This window comes from Cygnus olor, chromosome Z (genome assembly GCF_009769625.2).
Source record: "Cygnus olor isolate bCygOlo1 chromosome Z, bCygOlo1.pri.v2, whole genome shotgun sequence".
Classification (NCBI taxonomy): domain Eukaryota; kingdom Metazoa; phylum Chordata; class Aves; order Anseriformes; family Anatidae; genus Cygnus; species Cygnus olor.
The window spans coordinates 1,901,016-1,928,764 of NC_049198.1; the positions used below are offsets into that span (position 1 = coordinate 1,901,016).

The 27,749-nt window shown below is 53.1% G+C and overlaps 1 protein-coding gene and 1 long non-coding RNA gene across 7 annotated transcripts in view; both read right to left on the reverse strand.

Moving 5' to 3' along the window:
* The window catches only part of DCC (DCC netrin 1 receptor), a 423,032-nt gene that overhangs the window by 393,102 nt on the left and 2,181 nt on the right, over nt 1–27,749 (reverse strand). For 2 of the 6 annotated variants that reach the window (XM_040540174.1, XM_040540169.1), the window contains exon 1: nt 13,895–14,285. In XM_040540174.1, the coding sequence (XP_040396108.1) occupies nt 13,895–13,985 (91 nt within the window). In that variant the 5' untranslated portion in view covers nt 13,986–14,285. Of the gene's footprint in view, nt 1–13,894; nt 14,287–25,451; nt 25,628–25,872; nt 27,025–27,052; nt 27,143–27,749 lie in introns of those variants that run through there. The other 4 variants (XM_040540171.1, XM_040540173.1, XM_040540170.1 and 1 more) reach the window with 4 other exon arrangements.
* LOC121061398 lies at nt 20,010–23,242 on the reverse strand. The gene is made up of 2 exons (XR_005815073.1): nt 23,046–23,242; nt 20,010–21,937 (listed from the first exon to the last, which is right to left on the reverse strand). It is a non-coding gene; the product is annotated as an uncharacterized LOC121061398 (long non-coding RNA).

The following is a 27,749-nucleotide window of genomic DNA, read 5'->3' on the forward strand; positions in this document are numbered from 1 at the left end:
CAATACAGAATCACAGAGCATCCCGAGTCAGAAGGGACCCGCAAGGATCATCCAGCCCAACTCCTGGCTCCACAAAGCACCACCCAAAAATCAGACCATGTGTCTGATAGCGTTGTCCATCCTGAACAACCTCTACCACGCTGCAAAAACCTCACCTCTGTCTGCCTTCTGCTTTTCTTTGATTTCAAGTTCCATCACTTGGATTATCTTCTCCTCCGGTCGTTTGTTTCCCTCTAGGTTTGCTTTTCCTTCTGCTTTCTGATACAGCACCTATTGTTAATCATTAAATAATCATTAAAGTTTGACTACGCTGTTAATATCAGTATTCACGCAGAGCTGGCACTTTAATAGCATCCCCGTGCCGAGATGCGGCGCGCAGATTTCCTAATGGTTCGCGTTACCTTTGTTAACACGACTGCTCCTCATTTAACTACAAACCGGGAGACGTTTGCCGGTGTGGAGCTCCTGTCACGAGGTGGAGCAATATCAATATTTCAGCAGGCTGAATTACACGCCCGAAGTTGAGCGAAATTAGCTGATACCTCCCCAAACTCCGCCATCCATCACGACAGACACATGTATACGGGCACTTCTGTTCCTGCCACCTCATCGAATCCTTCCCAAAAAGTCATTTTTGTCGTGGTGACACCGAAATGCTTCACACCGGCGGGGTTATTGGATGTGGCTACCACCTGTCTAATGGATCACCGCCTTCTCCCCTGCTTTCCTCCATCCCCTTGCGATGCAGCCTGCACTTTGTCCTCATTTTGCCCACATTTAAGGCTCTTTTTATACTAACAGTGCCGCTGGGAGGGAAAAAAAGCTCCTTAATACCTTAGCAAAGCTATGATGCTACTTGAATCTTCCAGCAACCCCACTAATTTGCTAATTTGCAGACACCAGGCTCGATGTGTGGCACCGGGTCCCAGCCCTTCACGCACGAGGTCCCGCGTCCATGCAAGGCAGGGTAACCTTACCCAGTGATCTGGGACGTTACTTCAAAGGCTGCCGTTATCTGGGTCCGTTTTAAATGATGGAAAAATGATTTAAAGTCACAATCTTACTTTAGGAAATGGTTCTACGTCCCATTTATCTCATCGCGTGGGAAACTCTCAGCATCAGCCCAAAATCACCCGCATCCAAGGTCTTACCCGCAGCATTCCCTGCCTTTCTTTTCTCTCCTCGTTGCTTTTTTTTTTTACAGACACCTTGCCTTCTTGACAAGCTGGGAAGCAACCCAGAGCTCCACTGGCTTTGGAAGTTCCTAGCCGCAGCCTGACGGGGCTCTCAAAGGCTGCTGGTGCCAGTTTTCCATCCGCTCCGTTGCACGTTCATGCAAGCAGGTGGCTTTGCAAAAGAGCTCGCTGTGTCCTGTCCTGCTCTCCGGGGAAAACCTGGGGAGAAAAGGAGCTGGGGGATGTCGATCACGCTTCCAACATCTGTCCCCATCCCGGGTGCTCTTTATAAGCCGATCCAAAGCAATAACAGCAGAAAGCACAAGGTATGTAAGCTGATTTTGAATGTGTCTTTCTCCTTTTCTTTCCCTTGCTTAGTGTTTATCGCCTTCCGAATTCAGCTTTAAAAAAAAAAAAAAAATTGCATTCATCTTACCCAGAACAAAGAAATGTATTCTCTTCATAACACTTTGTTCTCAGCAGAAAATCAACTTTATCTTGATAGTCAGGCAGAAATAAAGCTCGGAGACTAAGAGCCGAAAAGGAGAAGGTTTTGTGCTTAGCAGCAGCAGCAGCAGGAATTTGTTTTAAGAAAGAAAGCAATATTCAGGTTTGGCTTACAGAATCTGAGCACAATATGACACGGCCAGTGAGGAAAGGAAACCTGCCCCACACCTGGCCTAGAAAATGGAAAAGCTCAGCGTCATCTCCACTTGCAGCTACTTGTGTTGTGAATTTAGACTAATTCTCCTCCAAATCTTAAGGCACTTCAATTAGCGCCCAGTTTCCAGGTGCCCGGCAAAGGAGGTTTATCACCGGCTCTCCGTTTCAGGCTGAGCACGCAAAGCCAGTTCTAGGGGGAAAAAGGGGTTGAGGAAAAGCCTGTGATTTCTCCTGTGTGCCAGAGAGAGCTTCAGAGGCATAAAAAGAGAGAAACTTGCAGACGTGCTGGGCAGAGGAATCAAACCGTGTCTCCTTTACTTCCACAAACAAGCTGGCTGAAGCCAGGAGAAGTAGAATAAACAGTACAAATACATCGCCGGTAACCTGCAGCAGGCGATACGTGAACATGACGGAGTACAACTCATTTATCACGCTCTTTAGGCAGCGGCGACCACGTACGTTTCCATTTCCCCAATTTAATTACGCACAGCGGCTCCGTTCCCCTACACCGACGCACCCAACGCAGCCATTCATCACTTCCCTGGTTTACGTCTTACTCCGTTTCGCTCCTCTCCTGTCTCTACCTCCTTGGGTGCTGGTGGGAGCGCCTTTTCCCCCGGCTTTTTCCTTCCTTTCTTCTTCTCCAGCTCCTCCTCCCCTGTCTCTCTTGGACCCCGGCTTCCGCGAGGGCTCGGTCTCACGGAGAGGCCGAACATCTCCGGTGCTCCCAAACTGCAGGAATTAAAGGATTTGCTGCCTCCTCCCACTCAGCGACACGACTCGAAGCCGGGGAAATCCCTCCGCACAGCCTTCAAAATTAAAATGATCTATCGGGGAAAGTGCCCGTTCAGTCACGCCATCGATTGCACGTTTCTGCCCCAAATTCCTGCCCAATTAAACCACAAACCCAAGCATCCCGCTGCAACACACCAGCCAAGGGGAAAAAATTATTTTAGAGGTTCTGAAATACCCCTTTGGTGCTTACCCCGAAGGAATCCGGAAGGAGATGCTCGGCGGTTTGCAGCGATCTGTAAATATTCTGTTTTCATTTGCAATTTTTACGGGTATAAAACTGTCAGTATTTAAATCGGAGCTGAGAAGCAGAGGGCATAAATATCGCATCAGGTACGGTCTCTATTTAATACGGCTTAAGGAGAGGTGAAGGTCCGAGTGAGGTCCCCAAGGGTTTCAACAGAAATATGAGAATTCGAAACACGTGAGTACCTCTTACACCAAAAAGGACACTTTAGCTGTGAAAACAGCCAAATTCAAGTCCTCCATCACTTGCCTTCCTCACTGCCACATCTTGGATGAAAAATACTCTGGGTTTATGGAAATATTGCGAACACTCTTCCAGCCTCTGGTTTTCCTCTGACCTTTCTGCGGGAGCTGACCGGATTGTACATTCACGCACAAAAATCAACCTTTGGTGCCTCCATCCCTCCCTTTATCTATCTGCAGGTACCTACAAGCATACAACTCCCTGTGCGTGTCCGCGCTGGATATACATCGATTTACCTGCAGCAAAATATTTCTGAATCAAGCATGAAGTTACCAACGAGGCATTTTTAACCAAGCTGCTCACAAACATGGTCCTGAGCACCTCCATCGCAAACAGGCTGGCAATTTTGCTCAGGACTAAACCAAAATATATGGGGAAAACCAGGTGTTTCTGCCTTTCGGTCCCATTTTTGGGTACCGGGACGTGCGGTGGCCTGATCCTTCCAGCCACATCGAAGAACTTGATGTGACTTCAGCCCCGAGGGCCCTTAAACCCCACCGTGTCCTTAAATGCTTCAGCGTCTCCTAAGTCATCTGGCGAGGGCATAACCTTGCCAGAGACAGCAGCAAATACTCACGAGAAAAGTGCCCAGGAATGTTTCCATGTCCTTATTTATCATGCGTTTGATTTACTGAGATTTTTTACTTCTCTGTTCTGGCTTCAAGGACAATCCTTTTTAAAAACAATAACAAAACAAAAAAAAAAAAAAAAAAGAAAAAAAAAAACACAGAGAATTGTTCCAGTAGACCAAGGGCCAACGTTCAAAAGCCTCCTTAATCTTTCCAAGAACATAAAAAGCTTCTACAGATAAGTCCTGGGGACTCATCCTTCCCTTCTTACAACAGCCCCTGGAACGACCCGAAGCTATCCCGAAATCCACGCGGCCAACGGAAGATTGGCATCCCTCTAGCTCGGGCACGAGAAGCTGGGAATTCCCCTCCCAAAAGCCGATCCTTTCCCGTTCCTGGAAGCAAAACCAAAGCGATTTCTCCTTGAAAAGTGATCGGGTCTGCGTTACCACCCAGAAAGGCTCATCTGCCCACCCTTGAGAAATGCCCGTACAGCTGATGCTATATTTTATATATATACACAAAGATCTATTTATCTATATAAAGATCTAAAATATATAGATTATATATAGATTATAGATTATATAGAATCTCTACATTATGGATCTTTACATATCCCTGTCCGGACAATATGACAGCGCTGTCAGCCCGGCCCGGCCTCTCGCTGCCTCAACCAGCACAAGTTCATTAATTCACGATACACCATCCCCGCTCTCCTACGGGACCGGTCATTCCTGGAAGTCACGCTCCGAACTTGGTGTTATTTACTCGGTTATTGAGACATCAGGCTTTTACGGGAGCATCCATCAAGTGTCTGAGCTCACAGCACATCCCTGAGCTCGTCCGCCACGTGCGGGGGGTTGAAGATGCAAAAGGGGACTCAAAGAGCAGCATGTTTTGGCTTTAATTAATTAATTTTTAGTTCCAAATTTGCATCAAATCTTTTCTATTCTTTTGCAGTTACCAGAAATCGGAACAACTGACACCTACAAACAGCTCTGAGCGCTTCTTTTCGACTGGGAGCTAACCAGGAAAGCACCCAACTGGTTGAGACACGAGGTTTCAAACACTTGAAAACCCACAAATCTCAAGAATCCGAGTTACTGTGTAGAAAAGAAACACACAGATTTGGAAATCCATGTTATTTTTCTTCCTGTGAAAAAAAGTATTTGGGGGAGTTTTGCTCACAGCAGGCATTTGCCCAGAGCTTTCCTCTCCTTTGGCTTCTCAAGATGACAAAATAAAAGAAGAGAAGCCCACGGCTGCGGCAGGTGATGTCACGTACCTTTACTCTGATATTGATTGCTCATTTGCGGGACTTCACCTGAAAATAATGAGCGACCCAGAAATAGAAGCGTAGCCGATCCATTACGCCGTCCTTCTCATTACTCAGAGCCAAACCTGGTAGAAATGCAGCCTGCCACGCCAGCTTCTCCGGCATAAGATCCACGGGCCAATACCACGGTTTAGTGCACGGGGAATAAGTTCCCCTTAGAAGGTTTTTGCCTCTAGAAGTCAAAGTTTGCCTCATCCTCATTTCATCCCACAGCAATTTTCCAGTCGTTCACTAACAACACATTAATGGTATGGAAAGCGCGTGATTTACCTCTGGTTGGAAGTGAAAATAGAAGAGCCCAGGGTGCCAAAAGTTGGCAGGAAGGCACACCGCCGACTTATCCCTTTAAAATCAGTCCCTGGGTGTTGTTAATTATTCCAGCTTACAGCAGAAGATGTCACATTCCTACTTTAAAAGTTATTTTTACTGAAACCACGCACTCATCATGAATATATAATGTTTTAATAAAGCACCCACCTTTCAGTGAAAATGTGCGTATGCTTCCGTTGATTAGACTTAGCTGACAAACACGTATTTTTGCAGGAGAACAACACCAATATTCAGTGTTCATAAATCAAAAAAAGCAAAAAAAAGAACCACTCAGTAACAAAAGCGGTAACGGAACCCTGCCGCATCACGCTACGTGGTTTCAAGATTCCTGTCTCCTCGTTAAAGGAAGACAGGACACCACTTTCCAGGCCTGATTTACACTATAGATCAAAAAGAAGCAAAATTCTCTACTTCTACACGGGGAGAACGCCACCCCCGTGCCTTTCACTGCTCACTCTTATTTCAGTTTACCAAATCAATGCATGTACTTCGGTGTTTGCAGCGGCAAAATATTGCTAGGGTGTGTTTAATCTGGCCCTGGATTTCTGATTCGCATGAGTCCAAAGAATATTACGATTATCTTACCCCTACCGATAATAAACCAACCTTCAGTTTAATATCTGAGAAGAGGAATAGGTATTTCGGCACACTTTTTGGGCAGAAAACAAGCATTATCTGCGGGATCACAACCTGCTGGAACAGCGACGTGGAGCTGCAGCGTTCAGCCCCCAGCTAAAAGTTTATCTATTCCGTATGCCAAGGGTTTTTTTTTTACATTATTTTTTAAATCTGCTTAAGCGCAAAGTCACCCAGATGCCCACTTACTTCACCAGCTCATGGAAACAACTGGTTTCCTGACCTGCTGACGAAGAGGAGGAAATCCTACCCACGCCTGTACGTGTGCTACGTACGTGCGTGCCCGGGCCGGCCGCTACCAGCTGGGAGAGGCAGGGTGGCAGCTACAGCACGCTCAAGTGCTGCTTTTCCTCTTCCTTTCGGTGATGAAGTGAGAGAATCCGTGTGTTTGTGTTTTAATCATCACTCACAGTCTTTGCTACGGTGCATGCCTACCGCAGGAGACTGGCAGCACGTTGTCTGGGAGGGATGTGTCCTGCTGCAGCGAGTACGGCTCCGCTTGGTTTACGTTTAACGTATGGAAAAGGTAAATAATCTTACGACAGAGCACTTAAGATTTTCATTTTTTGACAAAACCTCATTACCTGACTGACTCGCTGCCTGAAACGAGGAGGCCGTCACCCTCAAAGCACGCAGGTCACGGCCGGAGGAACGGTTCGAGGAAAGTGCCTTTCGTGCTTTGCCAGCATCCAGGAGAGGATGTTTCAGCTCCTCTTCCAGTAGACAACAAAGTTTCGAGAGGCTCTTCCCTCACCCTCTGATAATAAGCGTTTCCTTGCCTCTGTTTCCACTTAGAGATCCTCGCTGGAGGCATCCGATGCTGGAAGGCAAGCTCGGAGAAAAGCTCCTCGCTGTCTGCACCGCCCCTAATTACGGCAGCTCAGTCCTCTCGTTCGCCCGCGCTCGGCGCTCGAGGTAAACGCCACGAAGGTCACTTTGTTAATTCAACACCAGGGCCCGCGTCAGGAATCGTTTGCACAAGGCTGAAAAAGTCAGCGTCTGTTTTAATGCTGTTGTGGTAAGGTTTTCTTCACGCCACCCAGTCCCAGGAGTGAATTTCCATGAGGCAGGAAGAAAGCAGGCGCCTCGTGAAGGTCGGCGTTACCCCGAGGCTGACATCGGGGCAGGTCAGACGATCTCCTACCTGGAGGTGATGGTTATAGGAACGTACCAGACTGTGGCTTAGGCTACAAACGTGTAGGAACGGGAAGTTACAAGGGATCGCTTCCCACCAGCCAGGAGCTGGGCGCTACAGCAGGCTGGGGGCTCTCCTTGGAGGTCTCCAGCAGCCGCCTGGACGTGGGGCTGGGCACAAGGACCCGCAGGTCCCTTCGCACCTCGGCCACCCCGTGCTTCCGCGAACCCCAAAACACTTCCCAGGTTCTTTATTAAGGCCATCACGAACGCCAGAAACCACAGCTAGAGGAGACGTGGGGATGTCGATGAGCCTGAACATCACACACGGTGCTAGGACGAACAGCAGAGCTTGGTCTGCAGGGAACTGGGGGAAATGGTCTATGGAAATCTGGCAATTAGGGGAAAACCCCCCTCTGACCCCAAATCTGGCCATTGTTTTAACTGTGGGTGTCTGAGCAAAGACAGCAGCAAGGCACCTGCAGGAACTGATGCTAGCAGGACCGCAGCAGCCCCTTCCTCCACCTCTCCTCCAGCCCGGCTCTTCCGAGATCATTTAAGGCGTTTTCTTCCCTCGAGATCGCACGCGGATTTGTTATTTAAGGATCTACATCAAATGTAGAATCTACGATGATTCTACGAATTACCTTTTAAAATCCAACATACCGCCAAGCTAACCCTAACCTCACCGGAGCTTACAAGCGTTGGGATGAGCAGCGTTTTATGACAGCCACACGTTACAGCTGTGCCGCTCCCTTTTACTCCAGGAACCTCGAAGCCTCTTCCCATCCCTCGCGGGCGTCTGCGGTCACTGCGGCGAGCACGCCCCCATCCTCGGGTTCCTCCTCGGAGAAGTGGCAGCAGGAGGCTCAGGAGGCTGGGCGAATGTCATTTGGGAACCAGTAGGAGTAGAAATATAATAGAAAATGAGAGGAAAACTATACCTACAAGGGGTCCTTAGCATCAGGACCTCGATCACGGGACCCTCAGCCCTGCAGCTCAGCCGAGGAGAAGCCCTCGTGACGAAACCTCTGCGCCAGTTTCACCCACCTAAGAAAAAAGGGGAAGTGACGCCCACCTCCGGGAGCGTCTGGCAGCATTTTTTCATGTTTATCCATCATGCTCACCTTGCGTAAAGGTTTACTTACTTCCGACACAACCCATCTACCTACCGCGCTGGGAACAGAGCGTTTGGAGGCGAAGCCTGGAGCCCGGCAAAGGGTGCCGCACAGAAACTCCTGGTGACATCCGCAGGAGATGTCAGGAGCAATCAGAGCTAACGGAACAGTTATAGCTATCAGGCGTCGTGACAGAGTCACGCACGGAGACAGATCTCATTTACTGAGACAGAGCCAGGCACTGCAAACGACTGGACGCTCTAACACCACCCCACATTTCAGGGCCATCTGAATCGCACTCGGAGAGTTTTGCCCATCTGCAGCCTGAGGGATGCGTTAATAAATGCGCGACCCAGCCACGCCGCTGTTTTCTAAGCGGAATTTCACATTAAAAGCTGCCAAGAGTATTATTTCCAAAACTTAATGGTACAATAGAGGTTGTGCTGTAACCCGCTCCTGCTGGTACAGCTCTCTGAGTCTCACGGTGACGGATGCTCTTTGCTTCTTCCCTACCGTCCCCGCAGCATCTTTCTTTTGCACCTCTGCTGTCGGTGTCCCTCTCCGGTGAGCAGTGTGTGAAACAGCCTGGCAGGAGCCTACACCTCTCCTTCCACTTCCCTGGGGGACCACGTGCGACCTGTACCGGCCTCGCTCCGCGGCCCTTCAAGAATTCGCGACAAAGGCGGATTAAACTTACGTAAGGAGCACGAGGAAAACAAAACAAACTTAAAAAAAAAAAAAAAAAAAAAAGCCAGAGCGTTATTTTATTGAGCGTTTGGGATTAAAACCGCTCCAGCCTCGATTCGCAAAAACAATTCGCAACGCGGCGGCCGTGCCGGGGGCTTTGGGTGGCTCCGAGCCAGCGTGCCCGTTTCGGCAGGCAACCTCCCCGCGGTTTAGGATTGGGAAATTTGCTCATCTCAAGCTTGGCAGAGTCGTGGCACTGCCCCGTTTGCGACTGGTGGTTGAGCACGAGGCGCTGCTCGCCGCCTCGAGCGGCCGCTGCCCTTGCGGCGATCCCTTCCGTTGGTTGTAATCGAGTCCCGCTAACGATGTAATTCAATTAGGCACAAATCAAGAGCTAAGTGATACTTTTCATAACGGAACTCCGGCTCCTGACAAATTCCCTACCCAGATGGAAGAGCTTGATAGAGTTACCGGTAACAGAATATCCCCCTCTGGAGAGATGTTAACAACCCTTTTAATATCAATACACCTGCCGGAGCAAAGCTCTTCGGTTGCAGGGAATCGGTGGCTGCGCGAGCACATCAGGAATGCAAATGATCAACAACAAATCGCGTTGGGGGGGGGGGGGGCGGGATTTTGTTGATACGAACGCGTCCCCGCGGAAGCCAGCAAGGAGTTACTCAGGTCGGGAATCCGGCCTGATGTAGGGGAGCAGCCTCTTTCTCTCTTTTTCTGTTTGAATCATGAAAATTTGATGGATTGAAAAAAACAAACAAACAAACAAACAAACCTGATTTATCCTCCATTAGGGCGGGCTTAGAGAACTGCGCGGGCAGTACGGAAACGCAGCTGTTTACCCGGTCTCCTCCCGAACCTTTCCGCCAGATGACCTCTATTTCGGATTAATGAAAACAAAGAGTGAATCACGTTTGCATGAGGGCGAGCTCACAGGGACACTGCCGCGTGTAACTGCCTCCACCCGAACCGAACCCGTTTCCCCTAACACGCACCTGCTGTCGCAAGGCACGCAGCTGCTTTCATTTCCACGACCTGAGCATCCCCTCACTTCCACCGTCAAAAGCAGTTAGCGTCGGAAATATACCGCGCAAAAAAAAACCAAGCGTTGCGCCTGCCAGCACCCTCAGCCCTACAATATTTTATAACCCCGCGCGCGAACGCCTTTACCTAAGCGTCCTCACACGGGAGGTTTGCCAAATACCCTCCCGCACACGTGGAACACACGGAAATACAAAGGTCCGGAGGTCCCCGTAAATAAATACATAAAAATCCCGATGTCCTCTTGAAAAGCAAAGTCCACACCTAAGACCCTTAACTGCTTTCGTATATATGACAAACTCCTCCAATTATTCCCCTAAAGCCTTTTCAGTCTTCTGAGCAGAAAACTGCGTAAGAAGCTTCCTTCCAAAGCACGATAATATTACAATTTCCTACAGATGTATGCATAACTTGTAGGAAAATTACGATAAGCGGCCTCACCAACAGCAAGTCCAGCAGCATCTACAGTACGACGAAGGAGAGATGAGCTAGGAAGAGCGATTTTCACGTTGGATAAGAGAAACTTTTATCGTTAAGTCCTCCAAAAAAGCTGTACCAGTTTAAAAACTGGACAAACCCGGACAAGGACTTGGGAAATCGGAGGCAAGAACGGAGCTATCAGAGCCGAAGGAAAAAAGCAAAATAAGCAAAGAAATGGAGAAACGCAGCCCGTGCAGGTCAGATACAGCACAAGATTTGAAGTCTCCGCTGAACGGCAGGGCGCACGCCAGGCTAGGAAACCACTGCTACGTACGTATGCTAAAAACCGGAACCAGGAGGTTGTCATCCACTGCAGAGCTCTTCTGGTGACTGAGGAGCTGACCTGAGCTCGGCTGAGCCTCCAGAACCTCTCGGAGGAGTCACAACCCCGCAATTTAGAGAGCCTCGCCCCGGGGCGCAGCCTCGAGGCCCGTGCGTCTTTATTCTACGCGTTACCTACTTTGGTCCCCCTCGGTTCTTCTTGTAGGACCCCAGAAGGGAACGGCAGCGAAGACGTTTCAGCGAGGCAAACCTCCCGGCCGCTCAGGATGCTGCATCCCAGGACGGACAGGAGTTGACCTCGGAGCTCTGGGCACGACAAAGTTGGGCGGTGCTCACCTTCGGCTGGGAGAGGAGGCGCTTCGGGGCGAAGCCGATCGTTCAAAGAGCGCCATAAAAGCAAACAAAGCCATGAAAACATCAGTAGCGGCTCTGTTTTGAACTCCACACACTGAGAAGCTGCTCGGTTTGCAGCCAGGGAAGTAATTCCCACAAAGATGCTCCCCCTTCGGCTCCTCTGTTTGACAACCGACACTTTGCTGCAACTCCGGGCCGCAATTTCGAACAGTTTTCGACGTCTTCTGAAGACCTCGGAGCATTTCTAAGAAGTCAGAAGTTGCACTTCACTCGCAGTCGGCGCTTTCCAGGCTTCCCTTACGGGAGAAGACCCCCGGGAGCAGATCTCGAATGCCTGAGGCTCCCCACCCCTATAAAAAAAAGGGATTCCCGAGCATCTTGCGCCTTGCGGCGGAGCCCACACTTGCTTTTCATCCTCGCAAGTGGCAACAAAGCGTTGGGAGTTTCCCGACGGGAAGGTGGAGGATGGGACAGGCAATGGGCACGTGAAGGAAATTCATCTCACGAAGCGAGGCCGGGGCCAGCGTGGTTATTTTGGATATAAATAAAAAAAAAAACCAAAACCACGAGGTCAACGTTTCACCCAAGGGGTAATTTTACCGGAGCAGGGACAAAAGAACCCACCTGTCGGCTCCTTTGGAGCTTCCGGTGTCCCTACACCTGACGGCGGCGCGCTGAATCCTTGCCTTACTCTATCACGGCGAGCTTTAGGGTGGCGAGATGGGAAAACATCAAGCAAGGGCGAACTTCTTTCCGCTTACTCACATTTAGCGAAGTCTCTGGACCTCCCCCAGCGAGAACGGAGGTGCCGGGCTATCGCAGGGCCGTCTTCTTGCAGCAGCGCACGGGAACCCCAAGTTTGCGGCGGCCCTTTTATCCCGGCAAAAAAAACAAAAAAAAACAAAAAAAAAAAACCACGCCGTTTTCCAAATCGCTACAGGCCCTCTAAAGGACGCCCGGAGAAAAAGGAAAAAAAAAAAAAAAAAAAACCCACGTGCGGAACAACCGAGGGATGACTCTGGAAGAGTTACTTCAGCTGCCGGGCCACGGGGCCGACGGCAGCCTGGCGTTGGAAGGGGCCAGCCCGGGCGCGGCACGGGGATGTTTAAAGCCCTGAGCTCGGTGCGCCGCCGCGTAGCTCGAGGCGGGGCGGGCGATGCCTGGATTTCAAGTTGCATCCGGAAGGAGGCATCCCGCGGGTTTTGCTCTCGCCGTCTGAGAAGCACGGCCGTGATATTTACTGACCTCTGCGTCCTGGCGAGGGAAATTCGGAGCCCTGGGGGAGCACCGGGATCGGGGCTTGGAGCGGGAGAGGCGGCGGCGGCCCCGTTGTGCAGCCTCCCGGGAGCCCTTTGTCGGCAGCTCTCGGGGCGGGCTGGGCTCCCTGCGGGTTCGGGGCCGGCTCGGGGGAAAACTTTGCCCCTTCGCAGCTCGCTCAGCCCCAAACGAGGGATTTTGGCGCAGGGCGAAGACGCCGGCCCGCAAAACGAGCGCACCCGCGTGCCGGAGGTGGGGTGGGAGACGGGCGGCTGGCGAACAGCCCCCCCCCCCCCCTTTCCTTCCGTGCAGTCGCCCGAACAACGCCATCCATCGCCCGGGGCACGGCGCGCGAGCGGGGAGGGGGCTTGCAGCGTGGGGTGGCGAGAAGGAAGAGCACGGCCACGGCACCCGGCCGTTACCCTGCTCCGACCCCCCCCGAACCCACCTCCCGGGCAGGGGACGGCGCTGGGGACCCGCGGGCACACGCACCCCAAATAAACCTCGCCCAGCACGCCCCCTGAGTCCCCAAAAATCAGGACAGCGGGGGGAGCCGTCCGTTCGGCTGAGGCAGGCACCACCTCCGGGGGGGGGGTGCGGGGGGCGACCGCCGTCTGCGCACAGCTGCCAACCTGCTCAGCACCCCCGCGCGCCGCAGAAAACCCCGCTCGCTGCGCGGGGAGCTGCTCCCCATTGTTCCCGCGGAGCCGCTGCGGGAGCTCGGCTGGCTTTTTGTGTTCGCCACGCTCCCTCTTCCCCAGGTTTTCAACCCCCCCCCCCCACACACACACACCGAAGCCTTCCTCGTTCGGTTTCGGAGAGAAGCGAAGCGTTTGCAGGCGCCCCCCCCCATCGCCACCACCACCACCACCCCGCCACACGTCCACCGGGCGCTTCCACCCCGCGCATCAAAGCCGCGCTTGCTCGGTCCCGAGCGCTTCTGGGCTCGCGCGCCCGTTTCCCTTCTCCCCCTTTCTCAAGAAGGGACCCGTGCGGCGCCGAGCCCTTCCCTGCCATCCCCGCGAGCGGCCCCGCGGCATCTCCACCGCGTTTCCCCCCGTCCCTGCCCCGCACGCGGCCGCCTTTGCCGCTTTTCACGAGGCAACGCGCCCGCCAAGCGCGCCGGGAGAGGTGCAGCCCCGAACGACCGCAGGGACTTGGAGGCGCTTTGCACATCCCCGCGTCTGCCGCCTTCCGAACTCACCCCGCTGCCTTCGTCCCCTCGCTCCTTTCCTTCCCGGCTTCCGGGGCCCCCCAAAAAGCCGCGGGCGAACGGATCGAGGTGCGGAGGAGCAGGCGAAGCGAGGCGGCCGCGGGCACCGCGCACACGCGTTATGCCGCCTCCTGCCACGCTTCCCCTCCGCTCCCCTTCCTCCAGCGTCGCCCTTTCTCCCCGCAGCGGCACGGGGAGCCCCGAGCCCGGCTCCCCTCCGGGCCGGCAGCGGGAGCGATGCCGGAGCGCGGGCGGGGGGCACAGCGGGCTGAAGCCAGGGGAAAACGGGGAGCGGGGAGCCGACGAGGCAGAGCCGACTCACCGGAGACGCGAGGATGCAGGCTCGCCAGCGCGCAGCCGAAGAGGAGAAAAGCCAGCTTGGGTACCCAGGCGCGGCCGAGGCTCCTCTCCATATTTCAGCAGCAGCGGCCGCCGGAGGTCGGGGTCCCGAGCAGCTGCGGCGAGCTCGCCCTCGCCCCCGGCCCTCTGCGGGGCTCAGCGGAGGGGGAAGGGGAGCGCAGGGGGCAGGCGAAAAAGTTGCATCCAGTCCGGGAGGCTCGCAGGCTGCCGAGCGCGCGGGGCACTACCTCGAGGCGCCGGGGAAGGCTGGCGAAGGGTCCTCCCACCGCCGGCGAGCCAGAAGGAGCCGGGTCCTGCTTGGAGAGGCGGCCGGAGCGCATCGGCGGGGCGGCGGCGGCTCCGCGTCCGCCGGGGGAGAGGGACCGGGGACGGGCAAGGGGGTGGAGGAGCTCCACCGGGGGGGGGGGGCTGATCCTTTTGGGGGGGTGGGGAATGCTCCTTGGGGGCGCTCCTGGGGGCTGCTCCTGGAGGATGCTCCTTGGGGGGTGCTCCTGGGGCTGCTCCTGGAGGATGCTCCTTGGGGATGGTCCTGGAGATGCTCCTGGGGATGGTCCTGGGGGATGCTCCTGGGGGTGCTCCTGGGGGATGCTCCGGGGGGCGCCGGGCAGCGCCGCGGGGAGCGGGAGGGCGGCGGTGGCGCCTCGCTGGCTCCGGGCGCTGCCCGCGGGCCCGGGTGGGGCCGGTGTGGGGTGGGCTGGGGCTGGGGCTGGGGCTGGGGCTGGGGCTGGGGCTGGGGACGGGCCCGGCCCCGCCGCGCTCGGCAGCGGCCGCCGCAGCGCCCCGGAGGGGAGCGGGGGCGCCCTCTGGGGGCCGCCCGGGGAACGGCGCAGAGCGGCCCCGGGGCTGGGGAAGGGATCGGGGGGGGGGGGGGGGGGGGGGTTATGGGGCTGGGTTTGGGGGGGTTAGGGGCTGGGGTTGGGGTTGGGGGGGGTTAGGGGCTGGGTTTGGGGTTTGGGGGGGTTAGGGGCTGGGTTTTGGGGGTTAGGGGGCTGGGATCTGGGTTAGGGGGGTGGGTTGGTTAAGGGGTCTGGGTTTAGGGTCCGGGTTAGGGGGGTTGGTTTGGAGTGTGGGTTGGGGGTCCGAGTTGGTTAAAGGGTCTGGGTTGGTTAGGGGTCTGGGTTTAGGGTCTGGGTTTGAGATCTGGGTTAGGGGCTTGGAAAAGGGAGCTGGGTTTGGGGCCTGTGTTGGTTAAGGGTCTGGTTTTAGGATCCGGGGTAGGGGTCTGAGTTAGTGGTCTGGGTTTAGGGGGTCTGGGTTTAGGGTTTAGGTTAGGGGTTTGGGTTGGCTAGGGGTCTGAGTTTAGGATCTCAGCTAGGGGTCTGGGTTAGGGGGTCTGGGTTTAGGATCTGGGTTAGGGGTCTGGATTTAGGGTCTGGGTTAGGGGTCCGGGTTTAGGGTCTGGGTTAGGGGGTCTGGTTTTAGGATCTCGGTTAAGGGTCTGGGTTAGGAGTCTGGATTTAGGATCTGGGTTCAGGGTCTGGGCTGGAATCGCCCGTGGGTTGAAATAAAGGCTCCCAGCCTCCTGAAGGGAGGCAGAGGAGAGGCCTCGTGGTGAGGTGTCTGCCCGAGGGGAGCGGAGGGGCTGAGGGAAGCGCCAGGACCGGAGGGAACGGCCCGGAGCTGGGGCAGGGGAGGGTCAGGCTGGGCGTCAGGGCGAAGTTCTGCACCCAGAGGCACTCGGGCACTGGGACAGGCTCCCCAGGGAGCTCAAACAGCGTTTGGACACCGCTCTCAGACACAGGGTCTGGTTTTTGGGGCGGCCCTGCGGACTCGACGAGCCTCGTGGGTCCCTTCCAACCCCAGCCACTCTGCGATCCCCTCTGAGTCCGTGAAACGTGCAGGTAAAAGGACCGAGCTCCCCCGGTTGGCACCAGGCAGCCAGCAGCGGCCCCAGAGCCGCGCACACACCACGGCGGGACCGAGGGTGCTCAGCACCCAGGGCTCCTGCAGAGGGGCCGGGGAGGTGGCTGTGGCTTCTCTCGAGCGCGAATTCTGCATGAGAACGAGCAGCTCCCACGTCGCATAAAGCGTCTCGGCCCCTAAGGGAAAAGAGGCTCCAAATCCCAGGCCAAATCCTGCAGCTCCCATGTCTTTCTCCTGGGATTCTGGCTTTCCGATCCAGCGTGAATGCAAGAACAATTAACCGGCAGCCCAACATGCTCTGCCTGCAGTCGCTGCTTTGTCTTAACGAGAGCACGTCCTGCCTGGGGTCCCCAACCTCGTGCGGCTCCCCACCAGGACACGTCTTAGGTTTCACCCCTTTTCCACGCGCGACTTGAAGACCAGTGGCTCGGAGATCTCCGGCAGCGTCCCTGAAACCATTCTGGATCAGGGCGTTGAAATCCAATTACACAGAATCCAAGGCAGGCTTTAGAAAATGATTTTGGTAACAGCGAGGGCTGGATCTCTTCGGAGATCGTTAGCGGTGAGGTAACATTCGCCAGAACGGACTTAAACTAGCGTAGGTCGTGTTCAATCCTGAACCGAGGACGTAGACAGCAGCCGTTTCGGAGTCTTTTTGAGAGGGATTCATCAGCAGGAACATCTACAGAGGTTTAAACACCAAACCCAAACGCAGTCGCCCCCAGCCCAGAGCAGGAGAGGGTTTTGGGGCGCGGCTCACCTCCTCCTGAGGCTGATCTGGTCCATCCCAAAGGTTAGAAGCGAGCAGCTGTCCTTGGAAGGGGCAGGGCTGCGTGCTGGAAGACTTCGGGGAGAAGACGGCGGAGCCCCCTCGCCGCTTTCTCTAGGATCTGGTTCCTTCTCCCTCCAGAGCCCCGTTCAAAAACTTGAACGCTTCTTTCCCTGACTTTCACATCCCGCTAACCATGTTTAAGGTGCCATTCTCCGCCGTGAGATTACGTGCACTTACCTCCTTCTCGTGTAATTTTCTTCTCCGGCGTTGCCACTCCCCCTCCATTTGTTCCGGGGAACATTTGATCCACCTCTCGGAACCCGTCCAGCTCCGCAGCGGATCGGAACACGTCATTTCAGCGCCCCCGCTCAAGCGCCTTGTAGACGTAATCAGAAAACTGGGGCAAGTCAAACCGAGCTGCAGCGAGGTTTGCTCCCTTCCTACCTGTCGTGCTTCCCAGCAGCAGTGACGCCGCTGCACCTCGGACCTTCCTGGTATCGCCCGCGTTCCATCGAAACGAAGGAGTTCTTCCTCCCTCCTGCCCGCGCCAACTTTATAACTTGAGCAAAGGACGGGAAATCCGCTGGAACAAATACGTTTAAATGGTTTGTCCGCTGCACCGCCCGGGTTTTCGGGACGCCAGTCGTTCCTCCGTTGACGATCCCGGCCTTTAGCAGCTGAGATCCTCTCGGAGGGACCAAGCGTAAGCAGGGAGAGATGGCTCAGAAATGCGCAACCGGCGTTTCTTTAGAGGATCACGAGCACAAACTTCCCGCTTCTCTGATCTTCGGCAAGCAGGCACTGCTCCTGCCCCTGCTGGATGAACCGCGGACTTTTCCGGACGTGAAGCCATGCGGGACTCGGCTCAGTTGTGTAAATTTATGAGAGTGACCTTTCGGAGTAAAACGCAGCCGCGAAATTCTCAGCGACTTACCTTCGGACGTTCCGGTGCCTCCGGTGCAGCTTGCTCTCTGACGGATCGCCGAGACGTTTCTTCTCTTAAAGCAGTTTTGAAGTCTCCTGGAAAGACTTTTTTTTTTTTTCTCCCCCTAAAGGGAGTGAAGGCGAAGTCCAGAGTACTTTGTGCCTGCACACGTTAGAAAAATCCAGCAATTCAGGCCTCCCTCTGGTAAAAAACACAGCTTCTCCCCGCTGCTTGGGAACAAAACCCTTCCTTTAGGCAACGAAGGACAGGTTGCCAGAGGATTTAAAGGACATGCGTGCGTGATCTGAAGTCCCACCCGTGCCTGATCTGGACCCCTGCGCTCTGCCCGCGGGGAGAGAGACAAACATCTGGTCATCTCTCCCGTTCTCTGTCGGGCTTTTCAGGCTGGAAAACGATTTCTTTAAATGTAAAGGCCTTTCCTAGGAGGACTGCGTCCAAGACGCGACCAGATTACGAGGGAAGGAGAAATAGCACAGCTCCCCAGCCGAGCCACGGCTCCCGTTGAAACCCAAACGCCAGCCCAGATGCTCGCCGGGGGCTATTTGCCGCTTCAAAGCCTCTTTTTCCTACAGACCCCTCGCTGTTTTAAAGATCCAGCACCCGACAGCCCACGAAGCAGCTGTGGGAACTGGAACCTGCCACGTGCTCCCGTGAGCACGCTAAATAACACGTCTCTTCCCCAAACCCATCTTTTTTTCTTTTTTTTTTTTTTTTTTCCACATTTTAGATCAACCTTTCGTTATTGAGACAGCCCTGGGAGCTGGGACGTGGGGCTTCTGAAACTTCTTTTGCTTGGCGTTTGGAAAAAGGCTCTGAAAAGAAGGTTTGAAGAGGCTTGAAACAGCCAAAAAAACCCCTAAAGGGTGCCTGAGCTTTACGGCCCTTTTCCGTAGGATCCGTTTCTTCTAGGAGAATTTTAACATTCTGAACCAGATGCATCCCCAAAGGTACCTAAATTCTTTCTCCGCCGTCTCCACGAGGAAATCAGGCTCCTGACTTTGTTCAAGCACAACTCAATTAGTTGCCTAAGGCCGCCTAAAATAGAGGTGTGGATCTCCGCTCCCGCTCTCCATCCCCGGGGGCCACTCCTGGGGGACGCCGAGCGCCCGAACCGCGATTGAACGCCGGCGGACGCTCAGCAGCCCTCAGCAGCAGCCTTCCGGGCATCGCGTCGCTGCTGAATAAAGAGGAGATGTGTCCTTCACTTGGGTGGACGCTCACGTTCGGCATGTCCGGAGCCTTCGAACCGAAGGGAGTTGATTCCTGGTGCCGCCACTTGTTGCCATCGCAGCTTCATGAAGCGTCTCGCGGCCTCTGGGCTTCGGTGCTGTAAAACACTTGCCAAAATCCTCCAACTAGCCACGCGCGTGAAACTCCTTCAGGCTGAAGCGCGCACGCATCTTTGCTCAAAAAAAGCACGATTGCCAAATTTGCTCGGTCGTTTCCATAGCCAGACCACGCCGGTTCGTGTAAAATCAGGCGCGACGAGCTGCCCAAGGAGGCAAAAGCAAACGGGGAGTGCAAAAGAGCGGTGCAAATCTCACAAGTGACATGGAAAAGAAAAAGCAAAGACAGTAAGATAACCGCTTTGAAATCACGCACATTGTTAGCTCCTTTCTTCCCGTATTTAGCTCGTATTTCTCAACGAATATAAACCGATACGGCTCCTAGAAGCTAATTCATATCGAGCTCTCCTCCACGTTTGCTCTTCCCTCTCCATCGCTTTTCACGGTAATTCAAATTATCCTAAGAATGTAATGGAAGAGCCCGAGCAGGTTGAGAAACGTAAACCGGCGAGAGAACAAGAGGAGCACAGCGCGGGGGAACGTTCCGCTTTTGAAGAGAAAATCGGCCTCCCTGCCTCCCAGATACGGCTCCGGCGATGAAAACTGGCTCGGGAAAACGCCTCGATGTGTTGTCACTCCTGCTGAACGGCCACCGTTTCTGTAATCCCTGCCCGAGAAGTGCAGTTTGTAATTACCTTTAACTTCTTTCCGCCACGGAAACTGATTTCAGGGCACAAAAAGAAGACGTGGCGTGGCGTCAGGGTTAACTTCTTTCTCCTAACGCTCCACGGCTGTTGGGAAGTGGTTTATGAGGGTTACCAAATGCCCGGTAATCGAGTCGATCCAATAACCTGTCCCGCCAGGGGCAACGAGAAATATCCCAGCGTGATACGCACCAAATAGAAGTCTTTGGAAATATTCATCTGATAGACGAACTTCTTAGCATCGGTTAGCCGCTCCTTGGCCAACACAGCCTGTTTTCTTACCATATGGAGTTCAGACCCCCCCAAAAAAATAAAAAGGAAATGAGCAACACAAAAATGTAAAGAGTAGATAGGGAGAAAGGCGAAGCTTTCAGACAAGAGGCGTAAGACGGCGCAGAAATACAGCACAAGTGCTCGGGAGAATACCCAAGAAAGCCCTTTTCAATCCGGTATCGTGGCTAGAGACAGAGTGGACGAGGAAAAAGAAATAAATAAAAGAAAAAGAATGCCTTCGGGGATGCATCAAACCTTTTTACTCGAAGACTTAAAGCAGGAAAGCTGGCAGCTCTGGAAACACAACCGCTTGCACTGGAGGTTTGAGAAGAGGAGGAGAGCTACGGGGAGAAGGACTGGGTGGGCCGGGAGGAGGTGGGAAAGCTGGCGGAGGAGGCTGATGGCATCAACGCTCGGTCCCTTCCCTACCTGTAGGGCACACACTGCCTCCTCACGCTGGGCAAGGAGCGGGGAGGTCCGGGTGGCGGTGGCAGAAGCAGGTCACGATCCCACCAGGCTCAAGAACCACGCAGAGTTTGGCCCCTTCTTATCAAGACGCAGCTTCCTTCAGCTATCCGGTGCGGAGCAAATCCGGTCTTCGCGCTAAGGTTTGCCTTCAGATGCCATACACCCCGGCTGCAGCTGCTGATAGCCCTCCTGTTTCCCTTTATATGGAAAAATAATAAGGATCAGCCTGAGGGGGAAATAAGCCACGCGCAGTTAAAGCATTTCCCTCGTTAAAACGTCAGCCTTCAACTCACTCGGCACGCGTCCTTCTCCAGAGCGGTTCGCGCCTCTACACCGTGGGGGTTAGCCCAAAAACGAGTCTGAAAATGAGAGCGGGTCCAGGTCTCGGGGTCAGCACGAGCTGCCTACAGTTCCTCCGGCTCCCCTTTGCCTTCGCAGCTCCTGTCTGTGTACACCACACGCTGCCATCCGATAGCTGCAATCCCCCACCCCGCAGCATGCAAATCGGGGTAATTTCTTTCAGTCCAAGAGCAAAGAAGTTGGGGAAAATAAAATAAAAGCAGGGAAGAGACATTTCATCTCACGGCACAGTGATAAAAAGGCTGCGGATTTCAATTCCCAGGAGCCTACAATTCTTCTGACAACAGGCAGGTTTCCTTTTATTTATTTATCGGGGCCTGTTATTGCTATGCTGCTCGTTATTTGTATCCAACTGCACACCAGCCTCGCTTTTGATTACTTGCTCGCTGTCGAGGGAAACCTGCTGCCTCGATGTTGACGCACCCCCTGCCCCTGAATGCAACGTTCCCAGCAAAATGGGTTTTCGAGGGGTGAAACCAAAACACTCCGCTCAATTTTGGTTTACTTCAGAGCGGCGGTATGTAAAAGCGGTATCCGTACAGAGCCAGTTTGTTGGAACACGCACGTTACACAGTGAAGTTGCAATTATAAAGTGTATTTGTAGGCGTGTCAAACGGTGTCATTGCTCATTTCAAAGTGTCGCGGCGCTTCCCAGGCAACACCTCTCAGCTTTTCTGGGTTTTACCCAAGTGGGAAGTGAGGTACGGGGGGGACAGAACGACCTGCCCAGGTCACACAGCGAGTGCCCTGAATCCCACTTCAGCTCAGGTCGCTGCGAGCTGGATCCTTTATATCGATTTAAACTCCACCCGTGGTCAGGTTTTGCTTTCAGGAGGAGATCAAGTTGATTTGTAGGAGCCTACAGAACCAGGGCAGCATGAAATACCACGGCTTCTTGCTGCTGCAAGCACGCAGATCCCACCTTTCCACGGCTCACGGCTCCAGCAGCGAGGGCTCGGGCGAAGCCTCCAGACAAAATCACATCCGATCGGAGACCGGAGCAGGAACCGGTGGATTTCCACGGTGCCGGCAGCCAGGGATCAAAGACTGGAAATGACGAATCTGCAGATGGCTCTGAGGGAACAGCGGGCTTTGGTGATCTGAAACCGGCACTAGAAATTAAGGGCTGGCTCCACTGACGTTCTGAGGAGTTTCACCTTGGGTTCCAGCAGGAGAAACTCAACTCGGCTCTTCAGTTAGCTGTATCTGAATGCAAAAGCGCATTAAAAATTTACTTGAGAGCGTTTGGAAATCCTAATGCACTTGAATTTGCCTCAGCCACAGCCAGACTACCGTGGGCTCTCCGGCACGTGTTCTCGTCACCTAGCTCCACCTAAAGATTAGGAAAAATAATTTTAAAAGCTACTGAAGTCCCTGGAAAAGTGTAAGTGGTAAAGACTGACCAACACCATCGGCAGAAACGAGTGCCCAAAGCCTGCCCTTCTACCCAAAGAGGGGTTTGAGTGTCTCCCGCGGAGCAGCAGTTTGCTCCTAGCCACCTTTGCTCCATTTTGCTTGCCCGCAGCAGGCTCTCCAAGGGGAGCTTGGCTCAGCGGTTTGCCAGCTCCAGCCAAAACCAAGAGCTGCCCTTTTCCTTCAGTCAACACCAGGCTCTCCAGAACATCCAGGTTCTCCCAGCGCTGTCTTTTAAAACCTCATTCCTTTGTCTCAGCTCTCCTTTCATCACGCCAATTCATTTTTCTCGCAAAACGCCGTGCCAGCACGAATCCCTCGCATGGATTTCATATAATTACTATTATGCTTTCATTACACTTCTTATGTGCTTTAGCAAGGGGGTATTTTATAAATCATGTAGATTTTCCAATCAGCTGCCTTTGAATGCTATCACCCAAGCCTTTTTCTCCGTGGGAAACTATTCTAATACCTGTTATAATGAGCAGAATGAGACCGTCCAAGATTTTCCTTGAGGTCTGAAATGTCTCGAGGTAACAAATTGCCCTTTAGACATCAGAACGGATTCCGCTCTTACCACTAAAACTAGCGAGAGGCTTTCAAATGCTAATTATACTCTGTCCGTGGGACCGAATCCTGCCAAAATACAGCAGGACTGCGAGGCTAGACGCTGTGGCATATTAAAAATAAAGTTGGGCTAATGCAGACCTCAGCTAATAACCCCACGTGAGCCCCCAGCTCTCGAGATCCCACTGAAGTATTTCTACGCCCATTTGAAAGACCAAGGGGCATGGAGCAAAGTAACCCCAGCAAGAAACATCACCTGGGCATCACCTGGACAGCTACGGATGCCGTGTCCACCTGAGAACCAGCTCACCAGCTCCCAGAAGAGTTGCTGCTGAAACGCGTCCAGCTCCCCTCCGTTCTGCTTCATCCTCTGCTTCTGGGATCCGTTCTGCCTTTTGTACGACCCTCGAGGAACTCCCGCTACGTTGCTCTCCATGAATTATTTTAAACCCTACTCTCACCTGCAATCCTTGGTAGCGTGGCACTGAGATGGTGAAAGGAAGGAGTTATGAGAGTGAGGAGGTTCCCAAGGCGTGGATCCGCACCAGACGTCACCCTGCCTTGGAATATCTGTGTACACCAAGGAAAAGGTAAGACCTGGTGCCGCCCTAACACATTTTCTCCAGGACTTGCTCGCTCCACGGAGAGCCAAAGGCCTTTTGAGACTTCCACAAATTCAGGCGAGGTGTTAAATGCTAAGCTAATCAATTTGCACACGCTCAAACGAAGCTGAATGAAGCCGACGAGGCAAACCTCAGGAATCACATCCCAGGGTTTTGTGCGCCAACCTGGACAACTGGAGACAATCTTCACTCTCGGGTGCTGCCAGCATAACAGTAAATTCACAGAGAAGCCTAAATTCAAGATTATTTCTTACTCTTGTGTGCTTCTAATGCGGTTTATTAAAGATGTAAGAACTATTAGAACACGATCCATCAGCTTACGCACTGCTTATTCCTTTACGGCGTGGAGTTTAGCCAAGGCCGACACAATTTAAAGGTATCTTTGCAGTCACGCTTCTCTTCGTTGTAATTCACGCCACTTTTAAACAAACACGTAAGATTCTCAGTTGCCGTATTTCACCTCTTTGTCCCGTCATTAGGCAAGAGAAAGTAGAAGGGGAAAAAGATTACGGAGAGCAGGCTGAACAAGTCAAGGGAAGGCGAGCACGGCAGGGACTATTTTTATACGAAATAAGAGCACGATAGAGGTGGGATTACACGACCTGGTCGCTTGCTGTAACAGAGAGCTGGACTTTACGTTGTTCTCCCCCTCACCAAGCTGCCCAGTTACAGGAAAGTCACGCATGCAAAGCACATCTGGCTCTGCTCTCCCGTGGCAATGAGAAAAGGGTCATGATGCAAGAGAAACCGCCAGGACTTTCACAGGTTTTCACATTTTTCTCCATCGGGTCCCTTCGCGCTTCTCACGAGGGAATACCGATTCTGCTGATGAACGCGAGTATCTAACAGGCTCACGTTTACGAAGCAAAACGTTACCTCCCCGAGAGGAGGAAACTATTAGGACGCACTTCCAGACCACGGTGATAAAGCAGTTTACAGTCCGCCGTGCTAACGAGCTGCTCAGCTGGCAAAGTGCAGCGTCACGCTTACAAATCATCTGTTTCGGTGCCATTTCAGACTGCAGTTCACAAAGAAGCGAGCACTAAAACCGCAACCCTCACCGCTTCATCACCTTGAACTCCGGAGTTTCGGGAGCGGCGCGAGTCGCAGCGACGACGAAAGCCGGCAGCAGGGGAATGGTGGATGAGGCTTTTCGCCACGCGAAGTCATTTCGGTGGCAGGAGCTCGTCGATTTTTGACACGAGAGCATCGAGAGTTCACCAACCTTCTTTCAAGGAAACGAGCGCACCAATTAAACGAAACAGCATCACAGCAGAGCCGTGATTTGTAATTTTAGGAGCCATGCAGGGGAAAGACGCGGTAGGTCAGGGAACAATGGAAGGGCCCTGCCTCGGTCACCTCCAGTTCATTCGTCACCTCCGTAATGAGCAGCACAGAGCCGGAGAAGGGGAAGGAGAAGAAAAAAGCTGCTTTGGAAGGTACAACTTTTTAAATTCCTAATGAGGAAGGAGCAACACGGGTCCAAATCCGCGCTATCACAAGACCGGCTTGCAAGGGGAGACCTCAGAGAGACCCAGCCCCTGGCTTAAGGAGGGAGAAGACAGGATGTGCTGCCAGAAAACCAGGGTGGCATTGATGTGCGGTGCTTTGAGCCCCCTTTCCATCTATTAATTCTCACCCCCGCACTTCTCCCACCGCTAACAGAGCTCCGGCCCAAACCTGTGCGACTTCAGGTCGCAGCCCCCAAAGCCAAACTATCGGAGATTCATTTGAATATTGCTTTAATCATCTAAACTCTGCTGCCTTTAACGTTAGGCGTGCTCCGAGCCGCCGGCCTCTTGACCTTCCCTTCCCGAGAGATGAAGGGAGGGTTTCTTTTCCTGCGGTTTCAGAGCTACGCAGCCCGCTTTCATTTCTGAAGCCCTGGCTGGAGCAGCTCACCTTTCACAAAACACGTGAGCAAAGCGGCCTCCTCGCTGCATTGCTTATAAAACTTCGGCAGTTATCATCTTGTGAAATGCTTTGTGACGCTTCAAAGCGAGAGGGCAGGAAGAGGAGGTCCGCATCGGGCAGAGCGGCTTCAGCCCTGCTCCCGCAGGCACGGGACCAAGTTTACTCCCTTGGTCAACAAACAAAGCAAACCCGACGACGACAGGTAAAAAATATTCATCGGTTCGATGTCAAACCCTCTGCAAATGCTCTGGGGAGAGACCTTCGGCGCTGGGCACCCCTGCACAAGCTGCTTTGTCACTGCGGTTAAATTTATGAGTCTGAAAGGCTTACCTGCCATCCAGCGCTGACCACAGCCTCGTCCGATGAGTCCGCAGAGAAGGTTTCAGCCTGGGATCGTTTCTTCCGCCTGTTGCCTTTGGTGGGGTAACCGACCGCGGCTTTTTGAGTCGGTCTGCACAAACCGTGCTGGAACACGTGCGGAGACCGGGCTGGGGCCACGGCAGCACCTGCAGGGGGCACAGAAGAGTTTCAGAGGGGGCAGGAAGGTGGGATCCCATCAAACCCGCTCCCATGCTCCGGTTTATATTGCAGAGTGATCTCAGGGCACGCAAACGAGGTTCCTGTCACATCTGGTTCGTATTTGGCTCATATTTCATATTCAATATTCATTCAGTATTTCACATTAGGTTCATATTTGAATTGCAGCCGTGCTCTCGCCATTTGCTCTGCGCCCTGTGCTCTTTGCGTTTACCCAAGCAGGTTTAAATGGCTGAAGTTCGAAATAACGTTGAAATTCCGCGTTGCAATAAAAGCTGCGTGCGGCTCGGCAGCACGCGAGGGGCCTTCAGACCTTGCTCGTGCGTAATTCCTAGGTTCAGAGGCCTGCCACGTAAAACACCGGGTGAGGAGACTGGAAAATTGCATAATTCACGAGCAAAAAGCAGTTAAAACGGGTGAGCAGGTTGTGGTTTCGTACCATCAGCTCCTGGCCTTTCCTTACGAAGCTGGGCAGAAAGAAGAGCAAAAAAGTCGTTGTCCCTCAGGGCTTCTTTTCTTTCCCCTTTGCTGAGGCTTCCGGCGCTAAAAGGTGGGGAGAAGAAATCATTCGGGCTCTTCCAGGGATGCCAACCATCCGCTCACATCGTGAACTCGGTGATTCAGCCGGAAATAACGTGCTGAGAGAAAGGGGAAGAAGAAGAGGGAAGTGGCGTGACAGCAGCTCTTGGTTCGGCCGAGCGACGCAGGACGCAGGCAGAAGGCAAAGCAGGCACGGGGAATAAATTTGCCCCTGACCTTCCAAAAGTTCGGGACCCTACAAAAACACCCCGAGGCCAGTTGGCCTGCAAGTACCTTAAAAAACGCATCTAGGCTCTTGTTAAGGGTAAGCGCTGTACTATCAGGGGCTACGGAATTGGGTTTCTGAGGTGCTGACCCAAATCGAGCGTTTAAGCTGAAATAAAGGATTTGTCTCAAATGTAACCGACCTGACGGGTACTGGCGGGGACAGCCTCGCTTTCCCCACGCGGCTCATTCGGGCTGAGTGGCAGGCACCTCATTTTCCTCGCCTTCCCCAGCTCAGACCATGAAGGATTGGGCTGTCAAAACCTCCCGCGTCCGCTCCTCCCCGTGCGCCAGCGGCGGTAATGTAACCGTGTATTTACATTACCGGCGGCGTGCTGACACTGGGGAAGGAGGGCAGGTGAAGAAGAGGAAGAAAACGCCTGGAGCGAAGCATTTCAGCCTCCCGGAACCAGAGGCAGCTGCATCAAACAAACCCTAAAAGGTCGGTGGAAACCTCAGGCTGAAATAACCATCAGGCCCTGCCTGGGTTGGTGTAAGATCCTTCACCTGGGTGAGCACCGCAAGCTTTTTACTCCCCCCTAATACTTCTGCCCGTCAAAAAAGGGTTAAAAAAAAACCCCAAGCCTTACTCAGCACCTAGAGTTTCTTGAACAAATGCCGCTGGAGCGATGCCGTCACCTGGTTCCCATGCTGGGGACCAAATACTTCATGCTGAGGACCTGAGAAAAATTACCTTTTAGGGGTATTATATTTACATATAAAAATAATTATATACGTATATGAACATGTATGTATATAAATATATATGTAGAGGACATCAAAGGACAAATAATTACTCCCCGCTCTAACAAAATTCAAATTGTTCCACCAACATAATTTAATTCTGAGCCGCACAACATCGTTTAGACAACTGCTCGGGTCAGGATTTAAAGCCCGCGAGTGATGGAGAACCTGTCATACCCGGAGGTAAATTATCCCAGCAGTTAATTGCATGCATTGTTAAAACCTCGCGCGTTATTTTTTTTTTTTTTATTTTTTTTTTTCCCTCGATTCATCTCGCTTTGCCTGCCGGTCCGTGACTCTTGACCCTTCAGCCCTACGTACTTGTCTGAGACGACGAAGACTGATGTCTGCCTTCCAGCACAGATGTACGCCAAAGCCAAGCAGGAAACAAAACTGGCAGAATAAGGCAAAAGCTGCCTTTTTTTTTTTTTTTTTTTTTTTTTTGCCAAAACCATCCAAATAAACAGCATCAAACTGTCTGGTAGTGTTTTGGTGTGGTTTATTCCTTTTTATCTGATGTTCAGGAATCAGTCTGTCTTTCTG